General features: G+C 41.4%; 1 protein-coding gene across 1 annotated transcript in view; it reads right to left on the minus strand.

The window, feature by feature from the left end:
- Positions 1-18,882, minus strand: part of TAF4 (TATA-box binding protein associated factor 4) — a 58,170-nt gene that overhangs the window by 33,630 nt on the left and 5,658 nt on the right. The window contains exon 2 of the mRNA XM_019548089.1: positions 16,776-17,906. Within this exon, the coding sequence (XP_019403634.1) occupies positions 16,776-17,906 (1,131 nt within the window). The remainder of the gene's footprint in view (positions 1-16,775; positions 17,907-18,882) is intronic.

Consider the following 18,882-nt stretch of genomic DNA (forward strand, 5'->3'; position numbering starts at 1 on the left):
TCATTGTATGGGGATGGGGAATGCCTTACCAGGTGTGCTGCAGAAAAAAAATGTATTAATACAAGTGTGCCTTGGGCTGGAAAAGATTGGGAAACACTGATCTGGATAACAGGGTACCTAGAGGACATCTCATTTCAGAATAGTGCTAAAACGATCGGTTTCTTAAAAGACCTGTACAGTAGAGCACAGGTCAAAGGGCACTGCCTGCAACTGATAACATGCACAGAAAGAAGAGAAACATTTGGTGACCGGTTATTTTAACATACCAAGATGAGACTCTTTAATATCTACAGAACAACACAAATCCCAGGCAGAACCCTATCAAATCAGATGAATCAGCATAACTCTTTATGAAGTGAGTCATTCACAAAAGTTAAGGATGATCAAGTTCAAGTCCCAGCAAAAGCCTCTAAAGTTCTGATCACTACAATATACCTGGAATAACTTTTATCACTAGAATTAAGCCAAGGGACTTTGGAGACATCTTTCAGGGATACAGAGTCTTGAGTTAAAGGAAGTTTCATGAAACTGTATTCTTCTCCAACACTTTCAACGGGCCCCTCATCTGAGGGAAAACCTCCCCTAGATGTAAAGTAACTGAGTCTTCTTCCAACAGAGATTTTTTATTGAAATATGATAAATCATTTAGCTTTTTCCCAGGGATTTGTAGAAAAGCTTCATCCCATCAGAGGTTGCCTGAGCAAGGCTGGCTGTGAAAATGGTATTTGTATCTTATTTGTGGCAGAGAGCTACAGATGTTTGACCCGGCAGAAAATTCAATAGCATCACAAGCAAGCTGGTGTCATCGTAATAGATGACAGCTTTCTATTACTACCACTTCTGTCTCTACAGAATTTCCTCTGAGAATACAAGTGGGAGTAAGTGATGGATAAGGCCTTGCGAGCTGACACCACACGTACTACTGCAGTACAGAAACCAAAAAGGGGTGGATTCAAGGCCCCTCTGAGTTCTCAATCTTGCTGTCCACAAAGCCCTCTGCAGAGTCTGCTCCAGACACAATGATAAAGGATTTTCTAGAACTAACTGAAACAAGTTTGAGCTAAGCTGTGACAAAGGAGTTGATTGCTTGGAGGTTGTAGGGAAGAGACTTGTTCTGCTGGACTTGATGCAATTTCTAGCTGGCTTTCATGACTGTCATCAGTGATGGACTATTCACGGGCTACAAACTTCTCCAGAGGTCTAGAAAGATGTCTTCCATCTCTTGGAATGACACAGTTTATTCAGTATCTTCATCAATGATCTGGAAGATGTGCTAGAGTGCACCCTCAGCAAGTCTGCAGATACTACCACACTGGGAGGAGTAGTAGATATGCTGGAGGGTAGGGCTAGGATTCAGTGACCTAAACTGGAGGATTGGACCAAAAGAAAATCTCATGAGGTTCAAAAAGGACAAGTGCAAAGTCCCACACTTAGGGAAAACCAATCCCATGCATTGGTATAGGGTGGGGACCAACTGGCTATGCAGCAGCTCTGCAAAAAAGGACCTGGGGGTTATAATGCCCTTGTTGCCAAAAAGGCAAACAGCTACTAGGCTGCACTGGTAGGAGTGTTGCCAGCAGAGTGAGGGAGGCGATTCTTCCCCCTCTATTTGGCACTGGCGAGGCCACATCTGGAGTACTGTGTCCAATTTTGGGCCCCCACTACAGAAAGGATGTGGACACACTGGAGAGTCCAGCAGGGGGCAACAAAAATCATTCGAGGGCTGGGGGACATGACTTGTGAGGAGAGACTGAAGGAACTGGGCTTATTTAGTCTGAAGAAGAGAAGACAGAGGGGATTTAATAGCCGCCTTCAACTACCTGGCAGGGGGTTCGAGAGAGGATGGAGCTGGCAGTGGTGGCAGATGACAGAACAAGGAGCAATGGTCTCCAATTGCAGGAAGGGAAGTTTAGGTTAGATATCAGTAAAAACACTTATGAGGATGGTACTAAAGCCCTAGTACAGGTTACTCAGAGAGGTGATGGAATCTCCACCCTTGGACATTTTTAAGACCCGGCTAGACAATGCCTTGGCTGGGATCATCCAAGTTGGGGCTGGTCCTGCTTTGAGCAGGGGGGTAGACTAGATGCAACTCCCTGAGGTTCCTTCAAAACCTAATTTTCTATGATGCAATGTGTCCACTTCTCTCTCAGACTTCAGCAGGCATACTTCATTCTCAAAAGCTTGCCTAAGATCTGTCCCAACCATGCAATTTGCCCAAGAAAAGACATCACCTTCTCTCTCAGATATTTCCTGAACTGTCATGGCAACAACTGCACTCTAACACTATCATGCACATGTTCCTTTTGTTTGATAACACCGTTGAGTCTTGACAGGTCTTCAATCTGCACGGGATGTTTTGCCCCTTTCTCTGATATTTTCAGAAATACATGGATGACTTTATTTAATGTGTTTGGCTCAAGAGCATTCGATATAAATTAAGATTTTTTTCCCTCTAACGGAGAACAGAAAAATCTTCCCAATTTAAAAAGATTATGGAGAAACATTGGATTGTTTAATACTTGAGCCAAAAGGTGGCTGCCTACATGCAAATGCACATTAGTAGACTAAGGGAAACTCAGGGAAAGAAGAGACTTGGCTAGAAACTTCTGTTGGAAAACGATGGTGATGGAAGCCTCCACTGGGACAATCAATTAAAGATTCTCTCACAACCCATGTTTCTCACCCTACGACTGACCAATTGTCACGTGCCAGTTGTCATGATGAATGGAACCCCCTCTGCCCCAACTACTCTGGTTCAACTTCTGCCCAACTTGGCCATCTACTGAAAAAGTACTGAGCGCCACAGACTATACACAACCGCCTGAGCTTCCCTGATAAGGGATCTTGGGAACCTAGTTACAAACCCTGTCCTCACTGCAAGCAGACACAATGCCCATCTATCAAATAAAAATCAAGACAGTAACAGGAATGTAAAATTGAGAGCCTGCCTTGGAAAGAGGGCACCTAATGACAGCAGGAACTAGGGATGGGATGAGCGCAGTTCAACAGGTACGCTGCCAGAGCACATCATAAAGCAAGTGACATGACAAACCTTTTGCTTGGCCAACACTACAGCTTTTCATACCTAACAAAAGCAGTGGATCCCTGTGATGGAAAAACCCGCTCTAAAATCAAAAGCTTTTTCAAAGAAAAATAAAGCTAGAAGGGACATTAGAAGATCATCTAGTCCAAACCCCTGCTGAAGGCAGGATCATTCCCATCTAAATTTCTCCAAATGTTCCTCTAACCAGCACTTCATTTCTGGTGACACGTTCCATAACCTCCACCCTTTGCCATGCTGACCACTCTCATCAGGTTTTGGGTGTTCAAAAAAGGCAAGATTGTGCTCAGAGATTGTTAGGTGCTTGGTTTTCTTTTCAAGAAAAGCCACTAATTGCAATGTAAAGTGTAATTATAAATAGTTAAAGTTATTCTAAGAGAGGGCTCTAACTGAATTTGAAGTCTGCTCAATAGTAACTTCCTGACATCTGGATATTGTAATTACAAAGCATACTGGCATTATTTAAATGGAAAAGTAACAAGACTTTTACCCATCTTAAACTAACATACTGTTTTTAATTTGCTATTCAGATTTTTTCTGAAGCCACAATTCAGATAATTCTTAAAATGAGTATGACAAGATAGTGTAGAGCAGTGTTTCTCAACCTAGCAAGTACCCCCTAACTTCTGAACATTTTCATAAGTACCCCAACATTCAATTTTCCAGGGGATTTTATATTTACAGACTAATGTGTGCCATATGTTGGAAGAAGGGCTGTTGTAGATAAGGCCATGAATGACAGATGTCTGATCTGGTGCAGGTTGGGTTGCCACCTTTTACACCAGGGGTGCACAATTCAAGTATGTACCTGAGCTAGAGGTGATGTTGGCCAAAGCTAGGGGGGCTGAACACTAAATTATTACTGGGGAATTTAATTTTTCTAAGTGCACCAAATTTTTTGCCATAGTTTTGAGAGGAAAGAAGGCGAGAGAGAGATGAAAAGAGGGCGAGAGTGTGTTAGGGTACCCGTGTACTCCCTGCCTGTGTCTCATGGACCCCCAGGGGTACACATAGCACAGGTTGAGAAACTATGGTGTAGAATAGGGAGGGCCAGCCTGCACATGCATGCCACAAGCGGCACAGGCAGGCAGTCTCTGTGTGGACTGCACATCAGAGCAGGGAGGAGACGGGTAACACAGTGGCAAATAGGGCAGGGAGCAGAAAATAGAGCAGCAAACTGGGTAGAGAGCACAGAGCAGTGAGCAGAAAGCAAAGCAGCAGCAGGAAGCAAAAGCAGAAAGGCCAATTAAGTGGGGGAAGGGGATGAGAATGGCATTTGGGGAGGGTATGGAGGGCCCCCAGTGGCATAGAGAAGGCACACACAAGGACATAAATGTGTATACATGAAAATACCAAAGCATAATACTTAAAATACTGACTTTGGTTTTTCAACACAAAAAAGACAAAGCTAATTTTTTCCCATGTAGTTCTAATATCATGTTTTCTTGCTGTCAAAAGCTACTGTATTACACACACTTACAAGCAGCATTAGTAAATAAAGCTCACAGCTACCTGGACCTAAATGGGAACTGGAAAGAGAATTACAGGAACAGAGAACAAGAAGGGGCCTCCCTAGGTCTACTAAATATTTTGTCCTTCCCACTGTACTATCCTAAAAAATTCCTCAAGTGTTTCTGGACACTTTTGAGCTACCATCTTTCTTGTATTTCAGATGGGGGTCAGTTAGTGCTGGATAAAGACACACTCTTTGAAGCGCTGCATCAAGCTCCAAGCCAACAAATTAAGCTTCTGAAGGGCAGGACCAGGGGCACTTGCTTCAGTAGCTATTTAGGAGTAATCTGCAGTGGGTCACCTACTGTGACCCACAGTCTCTGTGTGGAGTGCACATCGGAGCAGGGAGAAGACAGGTAACACAGTAGCAAACAGGGCAGGGAGCAGACAAATGAGGAACCTGGAGGCCAGAGTCATGATTCTTGTGCTAGAAGATAAGGAATATGGTAACCTTCCCAAACACAAGGTATCTATTCTTTACCCTTGGCTTCGCAACAATCTCAGGCAACGTATCTGGACTTTGTATCGCAGAAAGCTATACAATCCTGGATACGCGAGTCAGCGCTTCCTGGTCAAATTTTCAATCTCTAGTTTGAAAGAGTCTTCCACTCAGCTTTGTGGGTGAGCTTCCCTTTAAGTTGGTTGGATAAATTGTTTCGTTTCTCCAAAGATATTCATGTTCATGACTTCTCAGGCCCTGAAGGATTCTCCAGACCAAAACATACCAGCCTTCAGTTACCATTTTAATTTATAACGGTGAGTATGTCAAGAAGCATCTTGGAAAGCTTATAAAACACAATAGTCATGTCTGTGTAATACAATGGAGCCAAGTTGTTCAAAAACAATGCCTAAGTTCTGCTGTGTCATTGATTTATTTTGCTGCTCTGAGATGTCCTTCATTTCCCAAAAGAGTAGCAACAGAAAAGACGTACATAGCTCTTCTGGAAATGTATTGGGCATCTGGATGCACAAGGTACCAAATTCCATGACATATTAAAGGACAGATACCTGAAAGGAATGGGCAGTTTCAACATGCCAACTACTGTTTCAGGCCCATTCAGAATTAGGAAGTTAATGACCAGTCAATCTAGATTTAAGGTCTTTTCAGAGCTGTACGCTAAAGATACCCTTAACTCCATCGTACCTGTTAGATAACGGAATAATTTGCTTAACCAAACAGCACAACTTTTGCCAGCCTCAAATTTATTGCCTTTTGCTTAAGCATGGTTATCTGTATAGCCTCTTTCAGCCCCACTATCTACTGCGTCACAGTTGTGCTGTTAACTGCAGACTGACTAGCTGCCTATCTTTAACTAGCTGTACTCTTTAATTGGGCCAAGAAAGGCAAAGGAGAAGCAAGTGTGAAATGACTGCTATTAGCATCCTTGCAAATGAGGACGGTTTCTCAATGGCAAGGATTTACCAGCAGTTCTGCATAGCTATTGGCACCCAATAGCATAGCACAGCACTGACAGCACCATGCTCCATGGGTACTGATCTTCTGTTAAGTTCAGGTAGGGGCTTAGCATTTCTTCAGTCTGTAAATTGTGCACTTAAACAAAACAACTACAGTTCTCTACAACAGAAAACCAATCTTTTGCTGCTCAATTTTATGACAAATTTCCTGACCATAGAATCAGAGTACGGTCCTAAAAACCTACCCATTTGTCATCTAAATACATACAAGACTATGCCTTGTTTATAGGAAAGAATGCCTATGATGGAGTTGTTTAGGGTTTGTTTGGGGTTTTTTTTGGGGGAAGTGCGAGAAGATGGGCATTTCTACCCATACTGCACAGTAAATATGGCAAATTATGCCAACTTGAGCATAACTGTGATACCTGCATCATGCCCAATTAGTCAGTTAACACACATGTAGATGCCTTACTGTGCAGTAATGCAGTATGTGTAGACTGACTTGGGACTAACTTTAGTCCCAAGTCAGTCCACACACAGTGTTAATGCACTTTAATGCCTGCAGATATAGACAGTGACCTACTCCTGCTTACTGTGCAGTAAATTTAAGCCAGCATAAATGCATGTGTAGACACGCCCAGTATGTATTTGCCGAAATTACTACTACTCACTTAAGCCGGTATAGTCTTATGGAAGGTTTCTCAGGTGCAGGAGAGAATTTCTGGTCTACACATGGAAAAGACTGGTTTCAAGCTTCTTTAATGCATATTTCTCCTGTTTTTTTTTCCATTAAATACTTCTAATGGTCTTGGTTTTTTATCAAAATGCAACAAGGGAGAGATTCTGAGACTAGAACACATATAAACTATCAAAAAAGTAAAACAGATCAACTAAGAGTTGCTTAATGCATTACAATGAATTAATACAATTTGACTTTTTTTTAAAAAGCTTTGCCTTTGAGTGCCCAGAGTAAACAATTCTTTGGGAGCTTTAGGAAAGAATTCCCACCAGTGTGACCACCTACACTTTTACAAGCCTTATGCAGATGAGATTAAGACCTGCAACATTTTTAGTACTGTCTTACTCCAAGGCAGGGCAAACCAGAAGTGGTAGCAATAGGAATTTCTTCCCCCAGAAATCCCAACTCAAATTACTTAAAGGGACAAGACATCAAAAGATATCCTACTTTAGTGATATATTCAAGAGAAGAAAAATAACTAGTTTTTAAAAAGCCAATCTTGGGTAACCCACAAAACATGAAAGAGACCTTTCCTTTTCTCCGTCCCAGAAGAGTGGTATGCTAGGAAACAGAATATAAAAGGACACACATGAGACTGAAGAACACGCCATAGATATGAGCCCTTTTTTCCTTATCCTTGACATATATGCAAGGATATAGCAATGTGCATTTTATTAAAGGGTAACATCACTGAATCAAATTTAAAGCTCCTTGTTCTTTTCTTCAAAAAGTTCTCGCTATCTTACCTCCTTTCTTGCTTCCTATGCTCATATTTTTCCTATCCCCCCTCCCAGTTCTGAGAATAACTAATCCCTTTAAATTGTTCTCCCAAATTTCATCCATGCTGATCCGATCCTTATATGAGGAGCTCCTGCCATAGTCCCTCATTTACTTCAAGCTCCCTCTTTTCTCCACAGGATTTGCCAGTCCTAGCTTTTTCATGGAACCAGCTATGTCAGATTAGGAATTGTTGCTTTTGAAACAAATATTAGATGACTGAGCAATCTTGTATCCCCTCACCTAGCTATCATTTCTACATTGTTATTTAGATTGTTTACCCTTTGGGACAGGATTGTGTGTTCTGGGTGGTTTGTACAACATCTGCACATTTTTCATTTCACCTAAATAAAGTGTACCTTTGACACTTAACAGGTCAAAAACTCAGAGTAGCAAGCCATATTTTTTGAAACAGAAAATAAAAATGCTCCCCCACATCCCCCCAGAACAGAAGTCTAAAATTAAGGTGCATCTTATATACTGAAGCTACGTAATGAAAAGCAATTCATTTATAATAAAAGTTGATCAGAAGTCAGTTATTTTAAATGCATGTTAAAATCTTTTCAGCCCACAAAATTACCCTAGGGGAGGGGGCATCTTATTCACTAGGAAGTGCAGCGTTTTAGCTTAATTGCACTTATAAGACATAGCATTGCTGCTAGAAGGATGTGCTACTGTACTTACAAGGCAAACAGGAATTTTTAAATGTAACAGAAATGTCTTACTTAAACACCAGTTTCATAAAAATCACTTGTTTTTGCACTGGTTATAACGCATGACTGAAAAAATACTTTTAGTGATACATTCTCAAGAACTAAAGCAGCAAAGGTTAGAAGAGCTTGCTCGACAGGTGAGGTTCAAAATTTGTCTCTGATTTGTAAGTAAAATTCGGGGGGAAGTCATCGATACACTCCTGTATGCATCAGTTTGGTTTCATTTACCACAAAATAAGGCATAGCATTTGATTCAATCCTTTGTGCTTTGCACAAGTGCAAAGTAAAATACTATCCTGGTCAGAAGAATTTAAACACTTCAGTGAAGTATTTAAAACCTATTGCAACACTTTGCTAGTGTGAGCAGAGCATGTATGTGTGTGCACGTTAGTGTAAGACGGAAAACAAAAGTGAAACTATTTATCCAGGGGCAAGGTTTTTTGTGATCTTTTATTGGACCAACTGTATACAGAAAAAGTCTTGTTTCTTGGATGTTTCCTGAGCCATCACAGCTATGACAACACTACAACCCTATTATTTATCTCAGATGATCAAAACCCAAACCCTGAAATTAAAGTAGGAGAGGAGGGGAGGTGGGGGGAAAGCAAACAAACAAACAAACAAAAGTCTTTATGTTTCAACATGGATATCCAAGGAGACTGGCTTTTGGAAAACCACGTATCCAACCTCGCAGCAGGACAGGGAGAGTGTGTTTTTTACTACGTATTTGTACAGTGCCTTCAAAGTGGCTCTATGCGAGTCCGAGGGTCAGCTCACTCCCTTCTGAGTTCAAATTTTCTTTATTAATAAAAACGAGTAATAAAGTCCCCCCACGTGCCACATAACATACAATGCTGGCCACAGAAAGGATTGCTTACACAAGGAAGTTGTGTCAGTTTAGCTCAAGGTGTTATTTTAGGTAGATTTACACAAAGATGTACAAAAGGCTTGATGGCCAGATACTGCAGTGCACTTTGATCTTCATGAAAATAAGGCTGGTTTCATTTGAAGTGAGGGGCGTTTATGCTGTCCTCTGCACCTGTTTAGCTGTGGCCTGGTTTGCTCATGTTATGCTAATATAAAAACTTATTTCAAGTAGGGATGGGATTCATTAAATTAAGATGGATACAATTCTGTGTGTGCATATAATTGTATGGATACAAGATGCCTTATGGTATAAAACTTTACTATGCTTCCATTATGGAAATAAACCTTATAGCTACAAGCCCCTTTACACCAGGAAAACAGGTGTTCACATTACAGTGATACATAGTGTTACATATAGATAAAGCAATACAGCTTTTTGTATATTTACCTAGATTAGTTTGAGAAAATGTAATTTAAACCAGGATAGCTTTTTGATGAAGACAATGTCTAAGTCAAGCCATTTCCTGTCAGGCACATTGTCTGTAAAATGATGTTGTAGAGCATTACTTTGTCAAAGACTCAGCAGCAGACTGCAGTTGAGCAGGAGAGAGTTCACGATTCAGTTTTCACCACTGTTCAGTGAGATCCTAAAGACAAATCTGGACTTTGCATTGGTGTTCTTCTATGGCCATAGGTAAGGTTCAATGAAGCCAGTGCAACTGTCTACAGATGCAGAGAATCTACCAACTCCCATACACATCTGAACAGCTCAATGCAGACAGGAATTTTAGCTGATTTCAAAGTTGTCAGGAAAGTGTTTTCCCCACCTAAAAGGTCCAGTTGTGGAAAATCTCTCTCGTGTTTTTGAGTGATCAATTGTTTTTATCATCTCCTTTTTCAAACCCCCCAAAATCTAATTAGCATAGCATTTTCTTATTTAGTGGAACATATTGTCCTGGGATAAAAGGTTGTGTTGTAACACTGAATGTCTAGATAGCAAACACTAAAATGCCAAACCCCAAGTACCAAATGCAGACACACAGGGCCAAGTTTACATCTAAGTATTGTCAAAGCTGCTATTTTAACCGTATTTTTTTTACATGAAAATATTCCGAGGAAATTTTCTTGAGTAGTGTAACAAAGCAGTTTAGATTTTCTGTTTGAAATGGCTTCTACATGGAGATCAGACCATCAAGAAAATGGTTTTTAAAATGTGATTTGCAAGCAGTGAAACAAGCCATTCTGGACAGTCAGAATGGAAAGTGTTTTCTCAACACCAATTGGAGCAACCATCTCCTCTAAGCCCCCACCCTTTAGGACACTATTAATACATACACTTAACAGCTTTTTGTGTTGCAGTCTAAATTAGTGTATCAGCAGAATGCTAGAAAAACACAATTTTCCAAAAGCATAAAAGACAAGCAAATAGTAGACAAAATACTCCATATATCAAAACATTCTCTCTCAAGGGTATTTTGTGCTGCTCATTGACTTCTGTTTTTATCACCATGGCGGGTGACCACTGCACTTTTTTCCTGATTAACATGAAACTATTACATTTTCATTTTCCATTGCTAAGGCAACTAAAGCAGAATGCTATTGTAAAAGTAACCCTGAACACCTGCACCATCCACATTCTCGGTCCCTAGGCCAAAGGAGTTCAAGTGGGCTTCAGAAGCGGCCCACTTAGTGACGGATGGAGATGGAAAATTATGGTGGCTCATTGAGCAAATACACTGTTGGACAGTTCCTGCAGCAGCAATGGTGTGCAGGAATACTTCAAAAGGCAACAATTAACCCATACTCATAGCCCTAGCCACACATGTACACAGTCTTCACAATGAACTATTAAGCAAAGCCCAAACCCCCATCAAGACTAAACTCCCAACCGGTGCCAAGCACATCAAAAAGAACCTCTCTTCTGTTATGTTACCAAGGTAGACATAAATAAAAGTATTTTCCATAACTCTGAAGTGGAAATGTAGTGTATAGGGTCCAAGAGCAGCAAACATCTTCACAATTTAGCTTGGGGGGAGTTGGGGGAGGTCAGTTATACTACTTACAAAGAAAGCCTGGCAACTCAAACTGTCAACTTGCTTAAAGCAATTTATTGCTCTGCCTTACGACGTGTAAAAATATCACTCTCTGCACTTTAAATTCTTGGGATAAACAGCAAAGCTTGTCTTAGTATGTAGGTAAGAGCTTTCAATGATAAGTTTGAAATTTGATTTCATCCTTCTCTCTTACTCGATCTGGAAATACGGTCAATCCGATGGATCTACATACAACAGATTTCAAGTAAAACAGAACGCTTCCCTTTGCTGTACACAGCATTTCCCCGGAAGAGGATTCGATGGGAGATATCCTTAAATTTTATCTTTTTGAAACAGATGTACCTCTAGTGATCTGAGAACAGGACTCACAAGTTCTAATCTCGGCTTTGACATAGATCCTCTTATGCCCTTGGGCAAGTCAGAACATTTCTCATACTGTTTCCCCAGCTTTAACACTGAATTCATACTCATTTATTTACCAACTACACAGGCGTGTTGCGAGGATTAACTTTTGTAATGTGCTTGGAAAGCACAACATGCTATACAAGTACTACAGGAAGCTGCTATTATCATTGTGTCCTACAGACCTTATTTTTGTCAAAATACAGCCATGCTAACTTAGTTAACAGGCACAATATTGGCAGTCTGCTGAGCTGTACAGGGAAGCTGTGAGCAGACAGATACAGTTGGGCTTGCTCGTAAATTGGTGGGAATTACGCATGGAATTACACTGCAATGTTTAGCATTTCAGAATTTCCAAGTACCTTTCACATCTGGAAGTCAGCACATTCTTAGATGCGTACACATTCACAAAAGTCTCAAAATAATTAAGCATTTCGGATGCACAAAGAAGGCAGAGTGGAACTGAAAAGCAACATGCTCAGTAGGAACAAGTACCACAAGGATTTTAAAATTAGATGATTGCTTATATTTTGCAAAATGTTAGTTTTTCATCTTTCCAGCTACGATCTTAACTTAATGTTCTTGTCGCATTGGGATGCAACCCCGTAGACAGCAGAGCTACTCATTCACATAAAATCACGTATATTAAACTGTTTGCAAGATTGGAACCAGAGTCCATTTCTATACCTTCGGGCCAATTTTAATACGCTTATTTATTAAACTTGTGCCCAGCTGTGTTTTTTTTGGTGGCGTGCATATTATTTAAGAGCATGGAAAGCCATTTGCCAAAAACTACAACTGTACAAATTGTTTTTAGTGGCTCCTGTGAAGGAAAGGATCAGTCTTTAAATCAATGAGACTTGAGCATGTGCTTAACTTGAAGCATACACTCATGTGTTTTTCCAATTTGGGGCCAAAACAAGGGTTTGAAAAAGGAAGGAAAAAAACCGCAGTAAACAAAAACCTACCCTACAGTAAGGGCAAGAATCCTCCTAAATACATCAGTTTCCACCAAAGTTCTGTTTAAAACTAAGTACAGATGCCAGCTCCCACAGTTATGAAGAAAGCTACCCAGATATGAGCCTGCTGATATGCCATTTTTTTGGGAGTACAGGCGTATTGCTCCAGTGCTACCAGTGCCTGTAGCTCAAGCAAGCTGTAGCAGCAGAGTGAAATTAAGAACACCACTGCATGGAGGACCCCGAAACACTGAACATGTCAAAAAACAACCAGCGGCACAGTGCTACTACTGCATGGCAAACCTATGAGCAGCAGCAGTCACAGTGGAGATATCCTAAGGGCAAGGGGACCCAAAAAAGCAGAAGCTAGGTGATGGGGAACCAGGAAGAGGAATCTATGCCACTCTACCCATCCCCTAGCAAATACAGGAGGCTCTGAAGGACTAACAGAGAAACATTTGAGAGATGTTCCCTGGCCTGCACAAAGCAAATTTGTGGCAAAAGTACACTTCATAACTGACACCCTTATTGGCAGTCGCAGCAAAAGCCCTAAGGATTAAAGAACAATCTATTCCTCTCAATCTATGAGGGATACCAGTAGGACAGTGTAAGTTTTGACTGCTTCTGTATTGTATTAAACTTGTTTTGTGAAGGGGACCTTTGGTCTTCGGTGTTATTCAACCTGCAATTTTCATAAGCACTAAAACTCACTCCCCAAAACACTAATGCACACAATGGAAGGTTTCTAGATCTCAGCTTTGCCCAAGTTAGAGAGGAAAACTATCCAGAGCTGCCAACTGTGTACTGTTTCTATTCTATATACACCTACAACACTTTCCTACCATTCTGCTCTGCTACTTCAAGCAGGTTTCTTAGACATTTCAGTACAATGCCTGTTCATAAAAATACATTAAAAGCAGAGTGACAGCAGAACGCACTTGTGATAAGAGCAACATGATTTTTGACCTCTCAAGGTTGATAATAATACTATGGTACGGGTAGGCTTGTAGATCTTATTCCTGGCCAGTTCTAAAAAGCTGTTATAACAGCTTGAACACAGGCTTGCAACTGAAGACACTATTTAGAAAGAAAAAAAAAAAAGTGTATAGTGGTGGGAAACCATGTTGAAAATGTTTCCACCTCGTGCTAGTTATGGCTTTATTCACTGCACTGCCTCACTTGTGCTATGATAGTTCTGTTCTACTTGCAAATCTGCTTCACCCAAGAAAAGTGCCTTTAAAAATCTGTTACTCTGCCTGTGGTGTAACAGTTGCATACTGTCCCAATATTTCAGGTAACCCATAACTTTCCCAGCTACTGCCAAATTAGCATATAAAAGATGTCTTTTCATATCATTTTCTTCAAACCAGTGCAAGCAGTAAAAACTCACTACAATGCATTTTATGAAATCATGACTTTAAATAAACTACTTGAATATATGATGGCATCAACAACCAGAGAATATTTTCAGAATCCTCTACAAGCCACAAAGTATGCCTTTAGATCCATTTTTAGGTCCACACTGCACTAATCCAAGCATGAGGGCCACAAACTCCAAACCTGGGATACTGGTGAAGAGAAAGTAGAAGACAGATCCTCTCCCACCCAGCCAAGATTTTGATAAAAAGCAGAAGTAAACCATGACCTGAATACTCTTGATTCCTTGTGGGTACAGGAGAAAAAGTTAAAAAAAACAAAACAAAAAAAAACCACTTATCAGAATCCAGTAGGACCACCACAATGAATAGCCCATCCTCTTCCCAGTTTCATGCCTTTCTAACTTGGTTGTTTTAAATTGCTTTCAGGTTAAAATCTGATACACTAACTATAAAGGCGTCACTCCAGAAACAATACATTTTAGACTAGCAAAGTTAGTGTTCTCCATGTGCTCCTGTTTATGAAAAGTAGTATTATCAGGCACTTGTCAATATCTGTATTAATCTTACTGTCATCTTATATGGAATTTGCCTTATACTAAACAGTAACAAGACTTTGCGAGTCTGGAAAGGAAGCAACTGGTACTTCAAATTTTTTTTTTTTTGTTTGGAAAATAAACTACAGAGCATGTGCTGTATAATGAGTAATACTTTTCATAAGAGGACTCCAAATTGTCATCACTTGGTACACACATTTTTGCACATGCAGCTTTTGCTCTTAAAGTTGCATTAGCACATAGCTCTCCAATTTGAATGTCCAAACATAATACTTGCTCATAAATGCTTGCTCATACAAGTACTGTAGCTGCAATTTCACAAGTGGGTTAGACAGCCTTCAAAAATTCTTCATACTGCACCATAACCTGCAGTATTATTTGCTACCTTTTTAGACAGCAATCTATACTCTTCCCACTAATAATGTATATAAATCCCACGCAAGGTAAAGGCAGTTACAAGTGCATGCGTCTAGACAGTATTGAGTTCACAGCACCTACACCTGAGACCAGATATTCAGGAAGGCTCAGCACCTCAGCCCTCAGTTTAAGCTTTGCTCAATATCTGGCCATTAAATTTATATAAAAGAAGCAAGCATAACTGTTTCAAAAGTTATGTTGCTGAGTGACAGAACAAAAGGGTAGCTCTTGGGAGCTTTTAGGGACCCCTTCCCCAAGTGTACTAACAGAACTTTATTCTAAAGTTTAAAGATTAGACCTGCAAAGCATTTACTTTGGGGGACTTTTTGGACTATGCACAGATGTAGTAGAATCCTGGGCCAAATGATTAAGACCTTTGTTCATAAAGGTAGTATTTTCATATGCTGTTGAAGTGGTTTGAAGTCACCAATATTTTTTCCCTAATAAAAAGATACTTCTGTCCAATAGCTATTCTCCATAACTGACTTTACAATACAATATTATCATGTCACTATGGAGTTATTCATCTACCTTTTAAAGTCATCAACAGTAAAAGATAAATTTGATTTATACTGCAGCAAAGGAAACTTTTCAGGATTTCAAGGTCAGGGACCTATCAATAAACTGAAAAACAGATTTGAAATATCAGCATGTCATTCTTACAGAGAATATCTGTCTATACAATGAAAAATGTCCAGAGTATTTTAACATCCAATTAGCACTTAAAATATACAGAACATTTGACAGGCTTCACTGAGCTTTACAATGGCACATACTGTAAGTGGAACATTATGCAGAAAGATACTGAGCCTAGCAAACACATTGTTTTGCTGCACTCTTAGCTGGTAAGACCATCACTTTAAGGATGGTTAGTAATTTCAAGATTTTTTTACTAAACTAAACACCATCAAATGGCATGCTGTTGATTTCATTAGGTATTAGTAATTAAATGTAATTAGGTGCTCTTTGTATAATAGTAATGCCACCTAAAAATACTGCATTGAAAATACTGATTAACAAGAACAGAGATACTACCACATCCTGCCAATAAAAGGAGGGATCCACAGATGAGTCCATCCAATATTTTTCAGTTCAAAATTAAAACTGGACACAAGCCCCATTTAAAACAGTAAACATCTAACTTAAAACCTCAAAAATCAAGGACACTTCAGAAAGGAGAAAACTAATTCTTAGAAGGCAAAAGCTTTCTATTCTGCCTTTATTTCACCCCTTCTGGTCTAGGACTAGACTCCCTGTTCAAAGATGCCTCAGCACACAGCATGCTCTGAACTACTACAGAAGCTGCAACCCTAGACACAACAGGGTGAGGTAAGGACAGAGTAAAATTCCCTTTACATTGAAGGGACACTAACAGAAGAGCATCATCCAAAATCCATGAAAGCACAAAATCGGATTTTTAACATATTTGTAAGAAAAGGAGACAGCTTTCTTGCATTGTACCTGGTGCTGCACTACTAAGCAACGTGCGTCTTGAATGGTAGTAGGGGCATACAGGGACAGACAAGGAAAAGAAGCACTGTGCTAGGCAAGCGAGGTTACGTGAATTACTGACAAAACTGTTTCAAAAGTCAAGATGCATTTAATGACAATGAAATGGCAATGGGTGTTCACATAGCCCAGTCTCACACAGTGCCAGCTTGCAGCTCTGTTCATGCTTGCATTTTAATAAAAAGGGAGATTTAAGCAGCAGCTTTTCTAAAAACAATTCTATGTCAACATGCTCTGGTCACCTGAACCAGCATAACAAACGTGACATATCCCATGCCACTGTTCAAAACCAGGTGATTCTCCAACATACAGGTTTCCCCAGGATGTGAGACCCAATCAAGGTATATCATCCGCTCATCTGCCCCTCAGCAACAGACACCATCACAAAATAAAAGCCTCAGGCCTTTGCTTACCTGGCGGCAACTGAAAGTTCTGAATATTAGTTGGATTCTGAGGTGGCTGAGGCAGACGAGGTGCTAAAACTGTAGGAGTCAAAGTTGCTCTGATACCACTTGTCGTTGCTGCTGGAGTCCTTGGCAGATTTTGTGCCACTGTATTGGCAGTGCCCTTAGCCATCCCCGTAGGAGTACCAGGAGCTGCAGGAGGTATCCCACCAGGATTGGGGGCCACATTAGAGAGCCCAGCTTGCATAGTTTGCCCAATGATCATGTTACCCCCTGTAGTACTGGGCTGGCCACTAGCAGCCAGTGTCTGCTGTTGGGAAACTGCCTGCACTATAGTTTTAGGAGACTCCGATTTGATGACCTGCGTGGTGGGGGCTGCCGGCACGCTGGAACCAGGTTGGCTGTTCACAAGCGATGTCTGGAGGGCAACTCCAGATCCCACAGTGGCTGCAGCAACAGCAGGAAAATTCCCCACACTGATGGTTGAATTGATCACAGTATTACTCCCGTTCTGGGTGGCTGCAGCAGCTGCAGCAACCGTGGGTCCTGCTGTATGAATCGGTGGCCTCACCAGTGCTACAGTAGCCCCCCCGCTTCCAATGCTTGGTGGTGGCTGTGAGGAGATCACCGTGGGTGAGGAAGAGGCAGAGGAGACAGCAGTGCTGAGGAAAGAAGTCTGGATGACAGTGCTGGAAGCTGATGGCAAAACAGCATTAACAGTATTTGCTTTCCCCACCGATCCAGGTCCATTGTTAACTAGAGGGGCAACAGCAGGTGCAGAAACAGGATTAGCAGTTGCAGGAGTCCCAGAGAAAGCAGCACTTCCGGAGTGGTGAGAGTTCATCACCACATTACTCCCGTTCAAAGTTTGCACGGTTGTGGTCCCAATTTTGCCATTCCTGGTGGACAAGGAGGTTGCCATGGTGCTGATAACCACCGATTTGCCCTGACTGAGGGTCCCTGGAGCAGCAGTAACTTCAGATCCTCCACCTCCTCCTCCTCCTCCTCCTCCTCCTCCTGCAGCTGCTGCTGTAGCTGCTGCAGTGGTGGTGCTGGTGCTGGTCGTTGTGGCTCCATCCAGAGCTGAACTCTGAGACCTGGTGTTATGGTTAATAACACCCCCTTGCACTCCTCCAGCGCCTGCAACAACGAGAAGGAGGTTAGAAGAGAATGTGCAGGAGACAACAGAAGCATGGGAAGCATTCTCCCCACAAGCGGCCTTCCCCCCCCGCCCCCCGCCATGCTGCCTGCAATAAGAAACAGGGGTGAAAATATGCAGAAGAAGAGCTACAAGGCAGTTAATCCCAAGGCCCCCTAGTCTCCCATTAGCAGCGTTATTAATTATAACGCCCACCTGCACCGAGAAGGGAACTCAGACGCCTGATAGGACACAACACAGACCATGACTGGGGAGATGTTTCTTTTCCTTCAACCTATTTGTCTTTCATTCTAGGGACTGACATTATGTCTAATAACTTCAGCTCCTGCAACTATAAAGGAAAAAAAAAAACTGATGGCAAGACAGAGAGCCTGGGAAATCCATTAATAAGGTGTATTCCCCATGCCTTGTACACCTGACATGGGCTACCCTCCTCATCCTATCAGCTGCCAGAGTGGCAGCTAGTTGCTGGAGCATCTAGTTCAACTACTGCAAGAAAAAGAGATGGGGATGAGAGAACTGAGAGCCTGATAAGGGGGAAAGCTCTTAGGGGAAAGAGCGGACAGGATCTGCTCTTTATGGTTACGGGAACCCGAGAACCAAATCCATAAAAATCAAGTAAAATCATAAAGAAGAGAAGATAGATGCTGGCACTGAGAAGGAACATTATGATGCAGCTTCTTGCCCCCAGAGCTCTTCATGCCCCTTGGCAAGGCCTGGTATTATGACAAACACCAGCTTAGATACTTCAGGTCCTGCATTAAAGAGAGAGAGAAATGGGAATGGGGCAGTCACTGACAGATACACTAAGAAGCGCATCATATGGGGGACCCTCCCCCACAATCCCTGCTGCTATGATTTAATATCAACAACCTCTTAGCAGAAGGAAAAAAAACCCAAAAAAACAAAAAAAGGGGGGGTGAGGAGGAGACAAGCAGCACAAGACAACATTTTCCC

The sequence above is a fragment of the Crocodylus porosus genome, unplaced genomic scaffold (genome assembly GCF_001723895.1).
Source record: "Crocodylus porosus isolate Cpor-Errol unplaced genomic scaffold, CroPor_comp1, whole genome shotgun sequence".
In the NCBI taxonomy this organism is placed as follows: domain Eukaryota; kingdom Metazoa; phylum Chordata; order Crocodylia; family Crocodylidae; genus Crocodylus; species Crocodylus porosus.